General features: G+C 53.0%; 1 protein-coding gene and 1 long non-coding RNA gene across 11 annotated transcripts; one reads left to right on the forward strand and one right to left on the reverse strand.

Annotated features, from left to right (window-relative positions):
• Positions 1 to 1720: 1720 nt before the first annotated feature.
• Positions 1721 to 19224, reverse strand: ptprz1a (protein tyrosine phosphatase receptor type Z1a). 10 transcript variants are annotated; one of them, XM_037253824.1, is made up of 30 exons: positions 18878 to 19223; positions 14633 to 14695; positions 14367 to 14546; positions 13248 to 13399; positions 13075 to 13170; positions 12473 to 12542; positions 12238 to 12395; positions 12023 to 12173; positions 11038 to 11225; positions 10835 to 10961; positions 9852 to 9892; positions 8910 to 9719; positions 6989 to 8789; positions 6225 to 6363; positions 5908 to 6142; positions 5708 to 5728; positions 5283 to 5379; positions 5131 to 5201; positions 4753 to 4887; positions 4455 to 4583; positions 4223 to 4386; positions 4012 to 4147; positions 3794 to 3940; positions 3611 to 3713; positions 3467 to 3540; positions 3222 to 3353; positions 2992 to 3153; positions 2777 to 2919; positions 2571 to 2706; positions 1721 to 2343 (listed from the first exon to the last, which is right to left on the reverse strand). In XM_037253824.1, exons 1-30 carry the CDS (start codon positions 18930 to 18932, stop codon positions 2110 to 2112), a joined length of 6150 nt encoding a protein of 2049 aa, XP_037109719.1. In that variant the 5' UTR covers positions 18933 to 19223; the 3' UTR covers positions 1721 to 2109. The 10 variants fall into 10 exon arrangements, with proteins under 10 accessions (XP_037109719.1, XP_037109716.1, XP_037109715.1 ...); XM_037253821.1 differs by having other exon boundaries at positions 5283 to 5370; positions 5908 to 5993; positions 6060 to 6142; positions 6989 to 9719; XM_037253820.1 differs by having other exon boundaries at positions 5283 to 5376; positions 5908 to 5993; positions 6060 to 6142; positions 6989 to 9719.
• Positions 14541 to 17831, forward strand: LOC119124227. The gene is made up of 2 exons (XR_005098224.1): positions 14541 to 14744; positions 17623 to 17831. It is a non-coding gene; the product is annotated as an uncharacterized LOC119124227 (long non-coding RNA).
• Positions 19225 to 20280: the final 1056 nt, after the last annotated feature.

Consider the following 20280-nt stretch of genomic DNA (forward strand, 5'->3'; position numbering starts at 1 on the left):
TATTTGCCCACGGATCTTTATGTATAATAAATGTGAACATTTGGACATTTTTGTAGCACATTTCCTGTTCATATCCAAAGGTGAAACGCTTTGTTTTACTGAGAAAAAGGCACAGGTTGAGGCAGGGAGTACTTTGCCGCACTGAGGGGGCGCTCGTGAGCCAACGGGTGATTTGTGTTGCCCCATTTCTTGCCGTAGAGCGAGACGAGATACCGGATGTCACAAGTAAAGCACAAGTTTCTGTTATTTTGCGCGATGTAGCGTGAAGTGAAGTGAAGGGAAGGGAAGGAGGCGTTTTGGGGATTTTAATGGACGAGCCCTCGCTGTATGTCTTGGGAGCGTTGGAGAAATACAACTGACATATGACGGAGCCGCTGTCATGGCATCCGGCCAAAATGAAAGAAAAGGTGCCTAAACTACACGACAATAAGGAGGACTTTTACAACAAAGGAATGGAGCTTTTTGTGGCGAAGGATAGGCGCATGGACTTCATCTACAAACAAATAAAGGTAGGGCCCCAAACGGCGTGTACGGGCGCGAGTGCGCATGCGCGTGCCCGCGTACTGTAACTGCTGATGAGAAACGAAATAACCAGTAGCCAATTGAATAAGATAACGTTTTGGGTTTAGGATGAAAATTGAACTTTCTTCATTTCTCTTTGCTCCACTTGACAAAAGTTTAGCTTGATGCTAATTTGCGCTCACAAAAGCACAACGGCGTCGTGCCAGCAAAGCGGCGGCGGCGGCGCACGGCGGCGGGCAGGCAGGCAGGCAGGCATCTGGCGGGATTACGTGCCTAATCTGGACAATGTCTCCCCCCCCCCGAGATGATTAATCCTCCAACGTGATTAGCAAACGTCCGCGCATCTTGTGGAGATGACAAACATGTTGGCGCCGGACAGAAACATGTCGGATAGGATTGGATTGCAAGAGTTGCTTATTTCACGGTAGAAGAAAAAGAGAGAATGTACTTTTTGCTGACGTCATTTTCATACGGATCAAATATGAAATATAGGATTGAGGGGCTACGACTTTTCACAAATATACCTTTACAGAAATAGAAATAATTATTTGGAACAAACCTACTTTTCTGGTTACCTGTGGGCTTTTTCATCCTAATTTGGCCTCTTTGCAGAAATGACGACTTTTGTAAACCTTTTTCTGTGCCGCTGTCCAGGCCAATTGATTCGATGCAGGAGACTCGATGTGTGCGCGCGCGCGTGCGTACAAACGCTAACAAGAGCAAGCATGTAAGAGGAGGATTGAAATCATGTTGCTGCAGCTCAAGTCTCCCTGATCTCTTCCACTTTCTGTCTCCATTTGGCCGTCTCCAAATTGCTCCCCCGCCCCCTCTTGTTGATGAGCGCGCGCTGGGACGGCCAGTTTGCTGACAATCTATCCGGATTAGAAAATACACTAAGAAGGCATGTTTGTCACGTTTTACGACCTTTGCAACGTGTTACGTGTCGTTTAATCCACATGGGATTGAGATTGCACATTTGTCAGCAACGCGTATGTCAAAGGTGACACGCGGAAATCCATTCCAGCCTTCGGTCTTTGATCGGGATGAAAATGATGAACAGAAGCTCCATCACCAGGCCAAGTTCGGCTTTGGGGGACTTTTTCAAATAAAGAAAATCATTTTCTTGGAAAATAAGAGAGGAAAGGTCTGTGAATGAATTCCGCGTGCATGTTTTGTTGCCTTAAAAAAACACGCAGCATGATTTTTGTGATCGTTTAATTAATGGCAAACGAAAGCAGCAGAGCAGATACAAACAAATAGAAAAGAGATTTGTTAGAATCTTGCGCATTTGTTTGACCTCAAGTGAAGACGAGTAGGACGGAAGCACTAAATATAAAAATGTGCCATAAATACAATTTGGTCCTTTGGGGTGGAACATGTTTGACATGAGGAGAAAAAGTTGCTACTGCTGCCGTGTTGCTTTTTACATTGTTGCTGCCAATAAATATGTAAAAAGGCCAACGTGTTACTTCGTCTGGTCGCAAAGAGTTTAAAAAAAAAAGGCACGTTACAGAAAGAGACCACATCGACGTCAAAAGTTCTCTTGGCCAGCAGAAAGGCAGAGGTGAACTCGCTCACTATTTCTGATCACACGAGAGAGTCGAGGCTGTCTGGCGTGGCGCTTTCGCCCCCTGCTGGCGCGACGGCGCCGTTGCGCTCCTGACGTGCGGCGCCGCCGCCGCTCTTCCATAGCCGGCGCTCTTCTCGGCCTCGGTGGGCCTCGTTGACTTCGTCTTGGTCTTGGTCTTGATCTTGTTGACGTTCTTCTTGGGGCTCGTCCAGCACGCTCAGCAAGGCCTCATACAGGAATTCCAAGTGCTCCTAACCAGCAAATGGAAAAAATTGCAAAAAAGTCTTCGCCATTTTCTTTTAGAAAATGTCATTTTTTTCATGAAAACAAAAAAGTCGTTTTCAAAGTAAAACCTTTTTTTTGCAATTTTACTATGGAAAAAGCAATTGCAATTTCCACCCAAATCTGGATGTAAAACAAGTTTCTCTATAGAAATATGGGTTTTAAAAAAGTGAACGCGGCGGCGTTTGTCGCTCACGCGCTTGCAGAAGGTGCCGGGCCTGGCGAGGTTGATCATCCTGGCCGCTCCGAAGACGTCGACGCGCCGTCCGTCACGGAGCTGGCCCATTAGAGACAAGAGCGCGCAGAAAGTCCCGGCGGTGACTCCGCCCGCGCTGCGGCAGCCAAAATGTCAACAGACTTTACTCGCAAAGGCGGGCGGCGGCAGGGGCGGCGGCGGCGTACCGGTCAAGGAGCACGACGGCCCCTCCCTCGGTGGGTGTCTCCTCCAGCAGCAGCCGTAGCAGCAGAAAGGTGTCGCTGATGGCGCGGTCCGGGTGGGGCCAGCGGGGGGCGCGGTACAGGCGCACCTCCACCACAAAGTCGTCCTGAACGCACGCGATACGCCGTTTGACAACTTTCCACACCATTTGACGGAATTGTGCGGCTGGCGTACGCACCTGCGCGGCCCCCACGGCCACGTGCTGAACGAGCAGCGCGTCCTCGTTGGCCAGGCACACGACCTTCTCGCACGTTTGAGTGACGGTCAAGTTCCGGCAGCGGAGCGGCTCCCCTTTGCCGGGCCAGAACACGCACGGCTGCTCCTCCTCCTCCTCTTCACCCTGCGCGCAAACAACAACAATCAGATCTATTTTTCCTTCGGGTTTAAACATGTCGAGTGTCATGTGACCTGAGCGCGCTCGGGTCCCGGCAGCGACACGATGACCCGCACGTCGTGCTCCCAAATCATCCTCCAGAAGTCCTTGAGGGTGCTTGGCAAAGGATTCTGGGTAATGATGAACTCCTTGCTCCTACTGTAGCCCTGCCGCCAGAATTATCCATTATCGTTGACGTAATCGACGTTGATTGCTCTACGTAACATAAGTTGTACGTTTTTACCTTCAGTTTTCGATTGAGTTAATCGAGCAGCCTTACCGTCACGTAGGCCGCGTTGATGTAATCGGACGTGTCGCCGGCGCACGGCGACAAACGCACTCGCGACCTCTCCGCTGCAAGAACATCAATCGGGCGGAGAGGTTAGCGTTTGCATTAGCACGAGGCAAACGGCCGCCGGCTCACCCGGTAGCAGCGAGCCGCTTCGGTTCTTTTGCCGGTTGTCGTCGTGAAGAGCGGTCGCGTCGTCGTTTGCCGCTTGGGCGTTTGCCGCTTGGGCGTTCAGCAGCTGCAAAGGCAAAGCGAACGTCAGGCTCGCATGTTAGCGTGGCGTGCCGTGGCGGGGGGGGTGAGCCGCGGCGGCGTCACCTCCAGCTGCTGCTCCAGCGGCGTGCCGCCATCACGCAGCGGCGTCAGCAGCCGCCCCACGTAGGCGTGAAGGTCCGAGGCCGCCAGCTCCGTGTCGCCGCACAAAATGGCCTCCACCAAGGCGTCGTGGATGAACACGTACTGCTCCTGAAGGGGAAGGCAAGCGTGGAGCTTGGAACAAACAAAGAACTGAAAAGCGGGCAAGGCGAGAAGGTGACCTGCGTCTGGACCAGGTAGTTCCTCTGCGTGCGGATGTGTCGGAGGAACCCGTCCACATCCACGGCGTCCTCGTGCCTCATCTGCCTCAGCATGCTGTCCAACACCACGTAGGTGCCCGTGCGGCCCACGCCGGCGCTAAACGCAAAGAGCAATGAACACACTCACTCGCTCACTCGGAGGCGCTTGGCGGCGGCGGCGGACGTGAAAAACCTGCAGTGCACCACCACCGGGCCCATGTTTGCCGTCCTGGCCCGAGAAGAGCGGCGGATGAAGCTGAGGAGTGGCGAGGCGTGCTCGGGCACGCCCATGTCGGGCCACTGCGTGTAGTGGTACTGCGTGACTGCTCGTTCCCGGTCCCGCCTCTTCCCGGAAGCCTGCGGGCGGACGTGTCAGGGGGCGGGGCCAAAACCAGAATGGCAAATCCGGTCTTGGCAGAAGGAACCTTTTTCACATCGGTGACGCTGAAGGTCCGCCGAGTGTAGTGGGCCAGCTCTCGGACGCTCTTGGGCGCCACCAGTAGGCCGCCGTAGTCCTCGGGCGCGTCGACGGGCCAGTACCGCTCGCACTTCCTCTGAGGACGGACGCCAAATGCAAAGCTTTTGCACACTTGTGCTCATCTTGCTCTCCAGTCAAGTTTGAATGGCCCAAGTGAGTCAAGTCCTCAGCCTCAGGTCTCCAGTGTGCCTATCAAATGTCTTCCAACTTGTTTCCACACGATGGAGGGAGCCGGCGGCACTCACGCGTCCCTTCTCCAGCAGGTTGGTGATCATCACGATGACGCCGACCTTCTGTTCCCAGATCATGCGCCAGAAGTCGTCCGTACTGGACTTGAGCGGCCCCTGTGCTGCGATGTAGGCGTGGCGCATCTTGAAGCCCTGCCGCACACGGGAAAAAAAACGACAACAGGATTTGGCTCTCCAGCAAAACCTTCACCTGCATTTGATTGCTTGAGCAATGACAATGTGGCTAATGACAAATTAGCTCACCAAGTGACTGACAAAGGTTTCAACCAAAGGAAGGCCGAAAGCGACGAGCGCGGGAAAAGGACAAGAAGGCGGCTCGAAAGCGACGAGCGCGGGAAAAGGACAAGAAGGCGGCTCGGCGGATGTCTCACGTACGTCCACAAAGTTAGCGTTGATGTAATCTCGTCCATTGTCGGCCGCCGTGAGTCGCACTCGACTGTGGTCGACTGAAAGGGACGCGCGCAAAAAATCCACTTGGGTTTAGTTTGCGAAGAAGAAGGGCAAAAAAAGCCTGCGCTCCCACTGACAGGCCAGGATGTTGCTGTATCGGTTCTTGCCGTTGTTGTCGGGATGGCTGGACGTCTCCGAGGTCATGGCCACGTCCGCCGCGCACGCCTGCACCTCCTCCCGCAGAAAAAAAATAATTAATTAGGGTTGTGTCTTTAGGTCAGAGGTCAATGTGAGCTGCTGCGCATTTGGGTTGGCCCATTCCAAATATTGAAAATAAAGGCCGTAATGCAACAAAACCTGGCTCGGCGAACAAATGATCAGACAAACGAAACAGGCGCCTTTAAAAAATAAGTCAATCAATCAATTATTTCAAATAAAATTTAAAAAAAAAAGGCAGGAGGGACAAACGAGACAGGCGTGTTTAAAATTTTCAAAATAAAGACATGAAATAAAAAGAAGCAGGGGTGTGCATGCAAACGTTCGCCAGGAGGGGGCGTCTTACCTCGTAACTCTCTTTGAGCAGCTAGCGGGACAGGAGCAAGACAGGGAAGGCGGGGAGTGGGGTCGGGATTGGGGTGAGTGGGTGGGCGGGGACGGCGGCGTTTCCATGACAACACAAAACGGCAATCAATGTTGACATGAGGACGCACGCACGCACGCACACGCAGCAAAGGCCGTTAGCAAGAGAAAGTTTGAAGGCACCTCAAACTTGCGCTGAAATCCCTTTGTTCGGTGAAGCTCGGAGACACGTTGGACAAAGTCTTGGACGGGAAGTGCGGCTTTTTCATCTGGAAGGCAAAGTGCAAGTGAAACGAAATCTTTTTCTTCTTTTTTTGCATCGGCACTGAGGTTACCCCATGTGAACGCGGTTGCGTCGGCGGCAAGGCGCGGGCAGGCGCTTTCGTCCACGTAGAAATGCGCCGTCTGGAAACACAACCTGCGGCCCAAAGTGGCACATTTTTTCCCCCGGGAGCTTCATTTGAAAAATAACAGACAGTGTAAGTTTGGAAGGAGCTCACCTCCAGTAGAGCAGGATGCCAACCAGGACCAGGAGCCCGAGGCCCGTGAGCGTGGAGATGACGGCCAGGGGGACCACCGCCTTCCTCTCGCCCTCTCTGACGGAGCCCACTCGGGATTCGTGGCTGCTGTCGCTCACGTCTGCGCACACGTACCACGCCGTTAGCGCCCGACCCAAGATGACGCTCGATGACGGAGGAAACGCGAGTTGGCGTCCCGAGTTGCTTGGCGCCGACGCATCACAGCAAAGAAAATGATCAGTCCAAGAAAGAAGCTCCGTCGCAAGAAGTTGGAGTGGGAAGATCAAGTACTCAAGCATGAAACGATGAAGAAGAAGAAGATGATGATGGAATGGTTTGAAGCTGAGAACATTTCTACGCCACAATTTTGGAGGACAGCATTGGGAATTTCCCGTACGGCCGCTGAGCAGCTGCTTTCATGTTATGGATGATGTCACGTATTTTTTAGGATTCATTTGTGCTTTCTTGCGGCACAGTTTGTATGATTTAATGTCGTTTATTTTCGTCGGTGTAGTCGTACGCAGTTTGTTTTTTGACACAGAATGTGTTGGTCTACAATTTCTTCTCATAAATTGTTTGGCTTGCTCTTGGTTTCTATTGGTGACTTTCTGCTTCTGATGCATGCTGGGAAACTAGATGAATGTTGACCAGAGTGGATTTGGAAGACGGCAGTCGTCGTGACGTCGCTCGTCTCGACTACGACCGAGCGGACTCTTTCTCCCGCCGGCGCCAGCGAGCGCGGTTACCTGCCACTGGCTCCTCCTCTTTTTCCGACTCGCTCTGGGTTCGCTCAGGAATGCTGAAGTCCGAGGAGCCGTCGCCGTCGAGCGGGTTCTCGGCCTGACCCGAGCCGCTGTCCTCGGGGAAGATAGGCGCGGGGACCGCGATTACGCTCGGCAAGGCGGCGCTCGCTCGCCCGGACCCGGCGGCGCTCCCGCTCTCGCCGTCAAAAAAGAACGCCGAGGAGACGTCGTCCAAATCTCCGTGCGTCTGTCCGGATCCTAAAGTGGCGGGATCCGTGGAACGAGGAAGGGCGCTCTCACCCGAGGCCGACGGCGGGATGCTGTCCCGCTCCTGATCTACCTCGGGCTCTGAGACACCAGGTGCCGTGGGGACGGAAGGCGGCCGTGCCGACGACGCGGGCTCGGTTGCGAGGGCTGCAACGGAAACGGGCGGGGCGTTGTGAGTGGCCGGCAGGAAGGAGGGCGGCGGCGAGGAGGGCGAGAGCAGAACCACCGGGCCACTAGAAGCCGCCCCAGAAAAAGAACTGGCACCCAAAGAACTCATGAGGAGATCCGCACCGAGACCCAAAGTTGAGGTCCCGAGGGGGACGAACGGCGAGGTGTGGGGCCAGGATACCGAAGGCTCCAGGGAGCAACCGCATATGGTGTCGGAGAAGCCGCCATCGCCCGATTCGGGCGGGAAGGAGTCAGGCGTGCCTTCTGTTCCGTACCCCAAGAATTCGACAAACGACGGCATCAGACCCGGAGTGGCAGCCGGAAGAGGAGGATTGCTCGAGAACAGAACCGACGGCTGCAAAGCGGGGCTGAGGGACAGCGATTCCTCGGACGCTCCCGATTCCGACACCTCGGTGGAGTCACCCGAAGAGAAAGACGCCAAGTCACCGGCAAAAGAGAGAACGGGACGAGAAACGGGGTCTCGGCGAGGCGGCGGGGCGGTGCCGGCGCGCCGCCCGACGGACGGGGAGACCGTCCCGAACTGCGGCGCCTCGGTGCGGTCGGCCCGAGAGAAAGACGCCGAGTCGTCAGCGGAAAAGGGGGCAGGTTGGGAGTTGGGAGAAGCAGGGATCTGGTGAGGCGGCAGGACCAGTGTGGAACAAGGGCTGAGCTCATGCAAGCGGGCGGAGGGGACAGACCAGGGGCTGGCTTGGGGCTCTGCGGCAGCATACAGAAGGGAAGAGGGGGACCAAGAGGCGGGGAGGACAGCGAGGCGCTCACCCTTTGACAGCGGAGGCATGGTCGGCAAAAGAACGTGGCTCCGCCAAGACTTTGTGCTTGAAAACTGAGGCATGCTGGGAGTTGTAGACCCTCGCGGGTGAGATGCCCCTGGGGGCTCACCCTGGACCACGTCACCACCACCATTTCCGGTATTTACTGTTTTGGGTGTGGTCTGCCCTTCGCGTGGGTCCATTTGGACGGACGACGTTGTGATGATTTGGTCGCTAAGACGGGTCAGGTTTGTGGCCATGCTCTTAGTGTTGGTCATGCTTGTATTCTTGTTGAGTGGTTTAATCAAGGTCGCCGTTTGGTTCTTTGCCTGTTTGTTTGGAGTCGTGGTATTCATGCTTGTGGTCTCTGTCACCTGCCCGGTCTTGGTTGTGGTTTGGTTTGTCGCTGGGGTCGTGTTTGTGCTTTTGTTCAGTGGCCAGGTCATGTGTGTAGTCTTGTTGACAGTCGGGTCTGAAGACATTTCCGTCGTCATATTCATGCTTGCGGTCTTGGTCTCTGGCCTGGTCATGGTTTGGTTTGTTGCTGGGGTCGCGCTTGCGGTCTTGTTCAGTGGCCAGCTCATGTTTGCGGTCTTGTTTTCAGTCGGGTCTGAAGACATTTCCGTCGTCGTATTCATGCTTGCGGTTTTGTTTGTGGTCTTGGTCGCTGGCCTGGTCATGGTTTGGTTTGTTGCTGGGGTCGCGCTTGCGGTCTTGTTCAGTGGCCAGCTCATGTTTGTGGTCTTGTTTTCAGTCGGGTTTGAAGACATTTCCGTCGTCATATTCAGGCTTGCGGTCTTGTTTGTGGGCTTGGTCGCCAGCCCGGTGGTCATGGTTACGGTTTGGTTTGTTACCGGGGTGGTGTTTGTGGTCTCGTTCACGTCTGTGTTCTTCAGTGGCCAGGTCATGTTTGAAGACATTGCTGTCGTCGCATTCATGCTCGCAGTCTCGGTCACGGTCACGTTTGTTGCTGGCCTCTCGGTGTCGTTTGTCTTTGTCGTCATTGTCTCGGTCGTGTTTGTATCGGTCTTGTCTGCGTTTGAATATGGAGTCATTCCGCTCGTCGTGTTGACGGCGGTGGACTTGATCGTGGTCATGTTCATTGGCTGGCCCGTGGTTGTCTTCTCCGTTGCAGTCACCACTGCGGTCCTGTTCATCCAGTCAAAGGTCGTTTTTGCGGGGGTGCTCATTGGATTGCTTGAAGTCACGGGGGTCCCATTTGAGGGAACACCTTCACCCCCATTCGGCGCTGTCGAATTTGGGCCCGCTTTGCTGTTTTCAGAGAACTTTGGCCTCACCCCGCCCTGATGGTCTCTTGCGTTTGCATACTGAGGAGTCGTAAACGAGGACCCGGCGGAGCCTTCCGGTGGCTGACTGGAGGTTGAGTCTGTCTTGCTGGCCGCCACGGCATGTTGGCCGGGTTCTCCCAAAGTCGGGCTCGCAGGCGCTTTGGTGGTAATCCAAAACCGATTGTAATCTTCCGTTTGCGCAGGTCCATTTAACCATGGATCCGGTGGCTCGTTCTCCCCCTAGTGGTAAGAAAGATATGGAACATTTGACATTGTACGTTTCAAATTCAATTGCGCTAATTTACCACAAAAAAGGGATTGGAATCAGTTGAAGAAATACAACAGACAAAAGAGGCAAACATTTTGACTTACCTCATCATCAAATTGGTTTGAATCTGCGATCAGAGCATCACCTGGAAGAAGAGCACACATTGGGGCAAAATCAGATGAAAGAAAGTTTTGGCTCATTTTGGTCCAAGCATAAGTGAGGCGGGAAAGTCAGACTGCCCACCACATTTTGGCCAAGGAAGGGAGAGGCTCGTCGTCGGCAAAAATTGCTTTTGGGCAACTGGATCACACAAAAAGAGAGACTCAAGCGCGATGGTCTGGAAATCGGTTCAACTCTGATGCCAGGTGGAAAATGGCAAAGGAAAGTGGCAACGTGACATTTCCATGCTCAAAGTAGATGCTCAGCTCATGCAAGCGAGGGAGAGCAAAGCAAAGCGCATTTGCAGCAAACGCTTTTCGGCTTGCTTGCTTGCTTGCTTGCTTGCTTGCTTGCTTGCTTGCTTGCTTGCTCGCTCGCTCCCGGGCAGGCGGGCCGCTTTCACATTTCGACTCCGCCCGTCCGCCGCCACGCAAAAAAAACCTTTCCTGCAAATGCGGCCGTGGCACACGGTGGGAGGGAAGGGGCCGACATCGCTTCTTACCTGGCGCGTCAAACTGCTTTCAGAAGACTGAAGTGACCTTTTAGCAATTTAGCTGCGTCTGTGTGTCTGTGTGTGTGTGTGTGGGGGGGGGGGGGGGGGGGCGATGACATACATGTCATGCCTCTACAACAGTGATTCTGGTGGAGCCACAGCTTGAAGGTCCACAATATAATTTGCAGTTCATGGTTAGTTGGCATTGATAAGAATTGAAACACACACGCACACACACATGAACACATCTTCAACATGTCATACGACAACGTATTCAGTTCCACTCTTCTGTTTATTTGGTGTCAAGATTGTAAGGGGCTCGCTTACTACAACAAATGAAAAACGAAACAAGTTTGGCGGCACAACAAGTTCCACTGCTAAGTCAAGGAGACGGGACTCCATTGGAGATTTGCTGGCCGTTTGTGCGGCGCTTACCCGGGCCGTCGGCGGGCAGGGTGAAGGTCAGCGGGTCGCTGAGGCGTCCGTAAAGGCCGTTGGCGCACAGCGCCACCACCTGGAGCTCGTAGCTGCGATTGGCCAGCAGCTCGTCCAGGATGGCCCCCTGGTGGCCAGAAACAGTCGTTGACTTTGCCGGCCTTCCAAAGTTGCCCACGACGAGAGCTGGATTTTTGGCTCACCACATCCTGGTCTCCGTCGGTCAGATACTCCGAGGGCGCGGCGTCCTCGCCGTCCTCGGCCATCTTGTAGCTGACCGAGTACCTCTCGATGGCGGAGTCGTAGACGGCCCGCGGCCGCTCCCACGTCACCAGCAGACTGCTCAAGTTGTAGGCGGCCACCTCAACGTTCTCCGGCTCCGAGCTGCACACTGACGGAAATGTCACGGTTGACCCAAACTTTTTTGCCGAGGCGGCTGCAAATTCTTCCTCGAGTCCGTTTTATGGACAATACTCTTGCCAATGTGAAATTGGGAATGGACAAGTGTTTCCAGCTCCAACCGCTAGAGGGCAGAGTGAGTCCACACAATCTTTTGTTTTTGTTTTTTTTACGTCCACACAAAACGGGCCAAAAAAATGTCACATTTGATTGCTTTTAAAAACAACCAGGACAAATATCTCTTTTCAAATGTAAAAAGACACACTGAAGTTGTCCAGTTGGTTGTATTGCTGGACAGACTGGGCCAGCGCCGCCGCCACCACTAATGACACGTGCGTTAGTGTGTCAGGGCGATCCATTTGCTTCATTACAAATTATCGAGCAGAACCAGCAGGAAATGTCAATGTTCCCTCACGCCTTTATTTGGGTCAGCGAGTGTCTATTTAGGTCATGGTAGATTCTGTTTTGCTTATCATCTATGTGGCTTCATAGATGTTCTGCTTTGGTCCACAGAGGTGCTGTTAGGGTCACGAGAGGCTTTATTGGGGTCTCCGCAGTTTGGTGTGTTTTGCTTTGGCTAGTAGAGGTTCTGCTCATGTTCATAGTGGTTCTGCTTTGACAATAGAAGTAATGAAGGTTCTGTTCAGCCAATAAAGGCTTTTTAAAAGTTCAAGTGACCAAGGCTTGATTCGGGTCAATGAGATCCAGATTGACATGTGAAAGCCCAATCTTGGTTTTTGTCAATTCCGTTTGGTTTGGCGGCGGCTCCTTCAAGTGCTACTCGGGTACCTGGTGTGAGGAGCTCCTCGGTGCCGGTGTAGGAGGAGAAGACCTGACCCATGAAATTGCGCTGCTGGTCCCGGAAGTTGTTCTGCAGGTAGTCCATCAGCATCACGTAACCCGCCTGCTGCATGGTCATCACCTCACAGAAGGTCTCCAGCTGGACCGCCACAACACGTGAGCGAGCCGGTCGTGGGCTAGCGAGCCGCGTGGTCGCCTCTCACCTGCCGGGCCGAGATGGGGACGGTGTTCTTGAAGACGATCCACTCCACCGTTTCGCTGCAAGGCGGCGTGGTCAGCGAGCCGTTGTAGATGAAGTACTTGTCCGTGGAGTCGGGCAGGAGCGCCCGCGGCGCGAAGGGCGCCACCTGGGCGCTTTTACCTGCACAAGCGCATTTAGATCCGGTTCTAGCACGGATTTGGAAAGAAAGCCAGCCCGCCAGCCAGCGTATCTGGTACCGTATCTGCTGACGCTGTCGACGGCGTCGATGACGGGGGCAAAGTTGGCGTTGTCCTCCTCTGAGATGGCCTGCCAACAAACGAGGGAAAATGTTAGCTTCCATGCTAATGAGTTAGCATCCATTCGTTTCTCTGCACAGGTTCCAGGAAAGCTGAAGCCTTTTTAGCTTCTAGATGTTCTATTTGCTGTGGGCCGTAGTGTTCTGTTTTGGCTCTGGTTCTGCTTTAGCTTGGGTTCATCGAGGTTCTTTTTTGAAGTGGTCGAGTTTGCGAAACAAAACAATTCTTTTTGTTTGTTTGCTTGTTTCAGGCTGCTTCTTGTGTCGCAACCGGTCGCAGCACGCCAAGGCGGCCCCGGGCCCAGTTGACGCGCTGATCAACAACACGCGGGGGAAAAAAAGCAAGCTGGTCGAAAGCAGATGTTGATGCTTGTGAGTCACGAGCGCAAAAAGGCCGCAAGCAAGTATTGACGTGTCAGGTGAAGGGAAGCCGCCACTTTCTTTGGCAGCTTCTTGCACCTACCTACCTACTTACCTTCCTACCTACCTACCTACCTACTTACCTTCCTACCTACCTACCTACCTACCTACCTACCCACCTACCTCAAAGAGCACCGCCAGAGCTGTGAGGCGTCCTCCAGACTTGACGCTTTGCTGGAACGAGTCAAAGCGCTGCGGCTCAAAACAGTAAATCTGCATCTGGGAGGAAACAAAGCAAAAACGAGAGCCACTCCCTCGGTGCCCACGACGGCGTCCTTGCGGTTCCCCGGTCTCACCTCCAGGGGGAACTTGACGCCGTCCAGGCTGTGCTCGGAGCCCTCCGAGGAGGCGTTGCAGCGCCCCCAGTGGAAGGTGATGCGCCCCGCCTTGAACTTTGAAGCCAGGCCGCCGCCGCTGACGTGGAAGTCGCCGTCCACGTCCAGCACCACTGAACACAACGCACCGCTTTAGACGCCAACGGGCTCAAGCATCTTCCGAGAGCGCCATTTGGCTTGTTGGCGGCTGCTGAGACGGACGGGCCCAGAAGCTTCTTTGCTTTAAGGGGAAAGTACTCTTCAGGTACCTTTGAGCCTTTTTTTTTTTATCTTCCTTAGATAAATAAATCAATCAATCAAGTAAATGCATAAATAAAGAGCCAAACTTGGTTTGAATAATGTCATCATCAATAATCGGACTTTTTTTTGGGGTCCTCGCTTAGGCGGGGCCAAATCCTCTCCAGTGATGACATTGGCCCCCTTTTGACGAGACATTTCATCCACTCCGCAAACGTTGACTCAAGGTGAAGCCAATTGAGTTGCGTTGACGGCTTTCTTTGTCCTGAGCCCAAAGATGCAAACATTGGCGTTTCAAAAGGTGTCGTTCAAGAGCGGACGGGATGGGACCAGACGGGTCTTTACTCCACTTTTGCTCGACAATCAGCGTTATCGCGTTTCACGCCACTTGAAGAGAAACCATCCACAAAGGTCGCTCAGTCCGCTCAATGGACCCGAAATGGGATCCTCAAACAAAAGCGAAACGTGAGCCCAGCGGCAAGGAAGGGAGCTTCTTGTAACGTTGTCTTTTACATGCCCACAACATGAAAGGATTGAAACAATCTTTATGGCTAACGGCTAACGACATCACACCACCTGCGCTAGCAAACAGAACAACAATTCCCAAAGGTTTCAAGCGGTGCCGACAAACACCGGCTGCTGAATGGACAAGACTTGAAGGCCAAAATAAGAGAAGCCAAGGCATCAGGGCGGTGAATGCAACGCTAACGCCGCTAGACGCCATTTTGCGTTGGTTTGCCATTGGCCGCCCTCTCGTGGATATGAACAAAGGTTGGCACGGCACGGCACGGCACCCCCGTTTGGGTCTGCGAGCCTACAGCAGGCCGGCCGGGCGGCGCTTACCGGTCTTGCCGTCGTTCTTGATGGTGGTGCGCCGGCCCGTCAAGTTCTCCCAGCCGTCCAAGCGCAGGTGCTGGTACCGCAGCTCCACCCGGGCCAGGTTCTCCTCCACGTCGATGGGCGACTGCTTGGCGTTGCTGCACGACGGAAACTTCTTGGCCCAGTTGTTCTGGTTCAGCGTTCCTACAAGGCCAGTGGGGGAATCATTTCCAAACATTTGGCATCTTCAACTGCCCTGCCAAGCCACTTTTCTAATCTGCCTTTCTTACCAGCGTACGACCAGTCCATGTCCTCGGTGAACTTGCGCTGGTTCCTGTACGTGTAGGCTCCCACTGCGAGACACAAACGACCACGTTGAAAGAAAAGTCCTTCCTTCAAGCGGTGAGTGCAGTTCTTCTCCAAAATTGGAGCGCCAAATTTGAGATCTTCCATCTTCTTCCAAAGTACACAATTGTTTGTTTACTTTTGCCATCTCTGCTGCTTCAATGAGCAATCCGCCGCAGCACTCGCCCGTGGTCAAGGTGCTCTCGATAAAAGACGAGAGCGCTCACGCTCTTTTGGTGTTTCTACACAAAGTTGACCCGAGAGAGCGGTGCTGACGCAACGCGGGCTGCCGGGCCGCTTTTATTTGATGATGATTGCTAGCGGCTGTCCCGCCGAAGCCCTCGCTGGGCTCCAACTTGTCTGCTGCCGGCTGGAAAATGTTTAGAAAGAGGAGCAACGCTTCCACGAAGAGGCTAATTGTTAGCCTGTGGGTTTTTTTCCCCTTCTTTTTTCTTTTCTGTTTTTTTTTCTTCTTCTCCTGTGTGTTTCCTAGTCTATCAGCATGTTGCGCTTGCTTTTTTTTTTGCTTTTTGCATTTTTTTTCTTCTCCTGTGTGTTTCCTAGTCTATTAGCATGTCGCACTAGCTTACACACTTTCTAATTGTACATTTGACGTTTGGTTTGACTATCAGTCTGATCCGGGAGCGACCACTGTACTTTTGCCCGTGATGTCGTTGGGTTTAGGATTGGGGCTGGGGGTGCGAGTGGGCATGTGGCCTAATCCTCTTATTCAGCGAGCGCCGGCAGGGGGGCGGCGGCAGCACTCACACAGTCAATTTCACAGGGCCAGACTCCCGTGGAATCCATTGGACTCTTTCACAAAACAAAAAAAAACAAAAAACGCCCCCCCCCCCCCCCCCCCTTTAAAGAAAGTGGATTTAGACCCCCGGCAACTCCAGCGTGTAAAAACACGACCCTGGCACAGCAAACAAGAAGCGTAACCGCATTGGACATAGTGAAGCCCGTCCGTCCAACGGAAGTGGCAACAAGTCATGAGCGAGCGCATCAAACGTGCGCAGCGCCGAGTCGACGCTCAGCGTACAATCGCTGCTCCTTTCCCGCCTCGGGCGGACGTGCATCTGTGATCAATACTCAACTCGTAAATGGTTACGCTGGAATCGGTTCCAACATCTGCCGGAGCCAAAACAAAAGAGTCAAAGCGGTGCTGGCTCGTGATTCACCGCCTCAACTCGAGAGCGAGGACGGCAAATCAAAGTCGGGCCCGCACACGGCGCCGCCAGGCGTCAGGCGTCTGGATGCACGGGCCTAGAAATACTGCGCCGGCCAGCGTAAAAGCTGGCAGCCATCCGTCAGACGCCCTGGGCTCTTCTCTATAAATGGACATGAAGAGCGCCGCTGCGCCCGCCCGCCCTAAAAGGAGGCCCGGGGAACTTTTCGCCAGGAATGTCTTCTACACTCAGGACAAACAAAACAAAAAGAAGTGAGGATGGATGGAAACAAGGCAAGGAAGGAAGCAAGGAAGGAAGGAAGGAAGGAAGGAAGGAAGGAAGGAAAAGATGCTTGGATGGATGAAAGAAAGGATGGAGCATAGGACAGAAAGAAAAAAAGGATGGCCAGATGGATGAAAGAGAAGGATGGAAAGAAAGTGGGACAGGACGGAAGAATGAAAGGAAGCACGGACGATCAAAAGTGCTGTCAATCAAAGGCCACCACAGCAAAGTTTGTCTCGAGAGGAACCCGCGGGGAACCGCTGCCATCATCTTCGTTTTGCCCCCCCCCACCTCGGACTATTTTAAGGCGCCACCTAATTGGATGGCGCAGATGAGGGACGATGTGGCGCTTTGTCCTTCTTCCACCTTGACACACTTGCCCCCCCCTCCCTCCCTCGTTAACGGAGCTCTGCGTTTAGCTAGCCGCTCATTTGCCGCTTGGAGCGACCGTTTGGAGCAGCTAGTAGCAATCAGCGCAAAACACGACGACGAATGAAGCAAATGAATCGACACCGGCGCACTCGATGGGCAACCGCTGCGTGTCTGCGGTTTACTGCCCCCGTGTGGCCGAGGCGTGCGCAGCAGGAGGAGCGACACAATGCCCATGAAAAAAATGGCTCAAGCTGTTGAAAATGTTTATATTCAAAGAAATGATGTCATCACCATCGATCTGTCACGACAGCTTTCGCGCTATTACGGGATGCGCCGCTAGATGCGCACAGCCCCCGAAAGAAAGCCGCCGCCCCCCTCCCTCATCAATTACAGCAACTCGCGGGGATTTGGAGGGCGAAGGTGGCCGAGTGCCAGGAGGACACCGGCAAAGACGAGATGCCGCTTGGCCGACCCAAACGCTCTCAGCGGCTCTCATCGCTCACACGGGAGACAAATGAGGATTAAAAACATGAAGGGGGGGGTTGAATGTGCGAGGCGGGATAAATGTGGGACAACGCCACGATGGAAGGAGAAAACCAAGGCGGCGTGAAAAGGAGGAAAGAAAACGAGAGTTTAAGAGCAGCCGGCAGAAAAGGGCACAAAAGTTGCCGTTCACAAACATTCGTCTGAGACAATGAGACAAATGCCACAAGCACTTCCTCCAGTCTTTCAAACGGAAATGGAACGCTGCCACAACTCGGAGGGAAAAAAAATCGAATCTGCATCATTTGATGGGTTTCACTTCATCGCTATGGGAATAGAGCGGTCAAATTTGTTGAACTAGTAGCAAACAGTCAGAGCACAAAGTGCTAGTTCGAAGAAAAAAAAATAGTAGGCCAATGAAAAGGTTGCGCGGTGAGGCCTTTGAGCCCGGCCGGCCAGCCAGCCAGCCGGCCATCTCCGCCTCCTCCCATCACTTGAGTTTTGTGACGGCGTCTTTGGGACAAATGATGGTGCCGTCATGCTTAAATGCTGAAATGCCTCCCGCGTCACCCCGTCTTTTCTCAGAGAACCCCCCCCCCCCCCTCCTCTGTCTGCTACTTGTCCTAAAGAAATCTCCACTGTGACAACATCATCCGGGCCCAAAGAAGGACGCCGGGACAGACGGACGGACGACACCACAGACAGCGGGACGGATGGCAGAACGCAAATGGCCGATGGGACAGACGCTGGGAAGGCCAACGGAAGAAGCAGCGAGACGGACCATTGGATAGACAGGGAGGACGCCGGGAGACAGATTGACAATTTCTTGAGCAAAAAAAAACAAACTCCAGAATGAATGGCTCAATATTTAAGACCATTTTAAAATCATTAGCAAAGAAAAACGACAGATTGACAATTTATTGAGCAAAAAAAAAAAAAAATCCAGAATAAAAGGCTCAATCTTTAAGACAATCTAAAAAGCATTAGCAAAGAATGTCAACTTTGCCGACGGCAAAATGATTAAACCCGCTATTGTCTCGCTTGGCTGAATGGGAAACAAGTCCAGACAACCGACGACGATCCCTTTGAAAACACGTCTCCACTTCTGTACGCTACTTTGTTCTCTCGCAATCACGCGCACGCTGCCCCCTGGTGGCCGGCTGACCACTGCTTGAGAAAGTGGCGATACCGCATGTCGCCGACAATCGGGTTCGTTCAATCGTGCCGGCCAAAATCATGATCGGGATTCAAATTCAACGCAGTACGTTTCACTCCGGTTGATTAGGATTTTTGTTTTTTTGCGGGGGGGCAAAAATGACCGATTTTGTCACCGTTTTTCGGGGGACCAAGTAGGTGCACTCTACAAAAGAGTAAAAGGAACAAGTCAGTGGTGGGGAAGACGGCCAGCGTGTGGGAAGGAGGGAAACCAAATGTGCCAAAGAACCTCCAAAAGCAAAGTCGCTGCTGGCGCGCCAACAAAAGCCTTCTTCACACGGCTTTGCCAAGTTCTCGCCTAATCTCGCTCGCTCCAAAAGGGAGGCGGCCCGAGCGCGGCGGCGGCGGCTGAGAGCCCGAGCGCCTCCGACATCGGAAACGCCTTCGACGGCTCGCGAGATTCAGGACGTGCGCCTTCCGCCCGAGCCGAGGCTGAGAAAAGTACGCTGATAACAGCCTCGCAGCAAGAAGCGCAAAATTGCACATACAAGGCTCGAGAAAGTGGAGATTTCAAATCAAAGCTTCCAAGCGAGAAGCACTTGGAACGCAGCCACGATTACTGGCTGAAGTGAAATGTTGACTTTGAGCGAGCGCAGTGTGGCTGCTTTTCAAATCCACTTGAGCTGACTTGAGTGAGTGAGTGCAGGTTCAAGTGCGACACATGCTGACCTTGTTGGAGCGTCAAGAAGATGTGCAGCGCGACCTGCAGCCTGCAGCCGTCCATGTCTGCCTGCCTGCCTGCCTGCCTGCCTGCCCGCCGGGGGGACGTCGGGGGGACCGGGAGCACTTGAGGACTCGAACTTGGCGGCAAAGCGGAGCGGAGCGACCTTTACAGCGCGTCCATGACGCTCGGATCCTCCGAGCTTTCGCTGCGCGCCCACTCGCGATGCGTCTTCTCTTTTCCTCTCTTCTCTTTTCTTTCTTTCTTTCTGTCTGCTTCTCCTCCGAGGACACAAACCGTCTGCTTGCTCTCTCCACTCGTTGTGTCAACGAGTCCGGGACGCGACTGCGTGCACCGCCCCCCTGCGCGCACACGACGACACGCACCTCGCACCAGCTTCTCTTTTTTTTTTTTTTTTTTTTTTTGCTCCTTTTTTTTCCCTCCCCCGTTTCAGGATGTTTCGATTCAACATTCGGCACGCACAATTAGAAATGTGATTTGCGAAAGCAGGCGACCAAACACAAAGCGACTGATGGATGGGACCATGAGGCAATACGCGGGTGGCGGGCTCTGGATGGATGGATGGATGGATGGATGGATGGATGGATGGATGGATGGATGGATGGATGGATGGATGGATGGACACAAAGAACAGCTGGAAAACATAACGAGTTGACATGAAGGCAACGTACATATTTCACAATGCACATATTATTATGGGATGGGATTTGAGTGCCGCTTGTTAATCAAGGGAAAGTCAAGTGGAGCTGGAAAATCATCCACATTAAAAGTGCATGTAGACAAACAGGGAAACCCAACAGATTTGTGTGTGACCTTTGACCCCCCCTTTGTGCCTTTCACCTCACCCCGAAATGAGCCTAAAAGAGCAGCAGTGACCCAGGAGTCACAATTCACTCAACTCCCCCTGTGTGTGCGTGTCTTTATGAATGTATCCATGATATATTCATTTATCTTCTTACTTGGGTTCTTTGGATGTATTTTGGGTGTATTTCATGATTATTTGTGCATTCTTGCAAACTTTTGATGTCGCAACATATTGCTGTACGTATCGATGTGTACGATTATTGAATGTGTTCATATATTTCAATTGGTTTGATGTATTTATTTGTGGCTGGCTGTATATGTTGCCGGTTGGGGCGCCAAAAGTGTTTTCCAACTTTTTCTCTTTGAGTGTGCAAAGATTTTCCAAGTTTAAACCAACGAATATATTTGCATAATTTACGATGGATTATCTGTAATTTATGCAAAAACTGCTTTCCACTTGTTAGCATCAATGTTCACAAGGGGGGTGCTGGGGATCGGTGAGGGGGGGGCAGATAAACTTTGTGCCCCCCTCTCAAAAGAAAAAAAAAGAAGAAACCGATTAAAGCAGACGTGGATGTCATCAGCT

This window comes from Syngnathus acus, chromosome 6 (genome assembly GCF_901709675.1).
Source record: "Syngnathus acus chromosome 6, fSynAcu1.2, whole genome shotgun sequence".
NCBI classification, from domain to species: domain Eukaryota; kingdom Metazoa; phylum Chordata; class Actinopteri; order Syngnathiformes; family Syngnathidae; genus Syngnathus; species Syngnathus acus.

Excerpts from the sequence above, each read along its gene's own strand:
- ptprz1a (XM_037253817.1), bottom strand. The coding sequence starts at position 18,932 with ATGGACGGCTGCAGGCTGCAGGTCGCGCTGCACATCTTCTTGACGCTC. Across the intron at positions 13,171-13,247 it reads GCGTCAAGTTCCCCCTGGAG|ATGCAGATTTACTGTTTTGA; the intron begins GTGAGACCGGGG and ends GTTTCCTCCCAG. Across the intron at positions 3,154-3,221 it reads CGGGACCCGAGCGCGCTCAG|GGTGAAGAGGAGGAGGAGGA; the intron begins GTCACATGACAC and ends GTTTGCGCGCAG.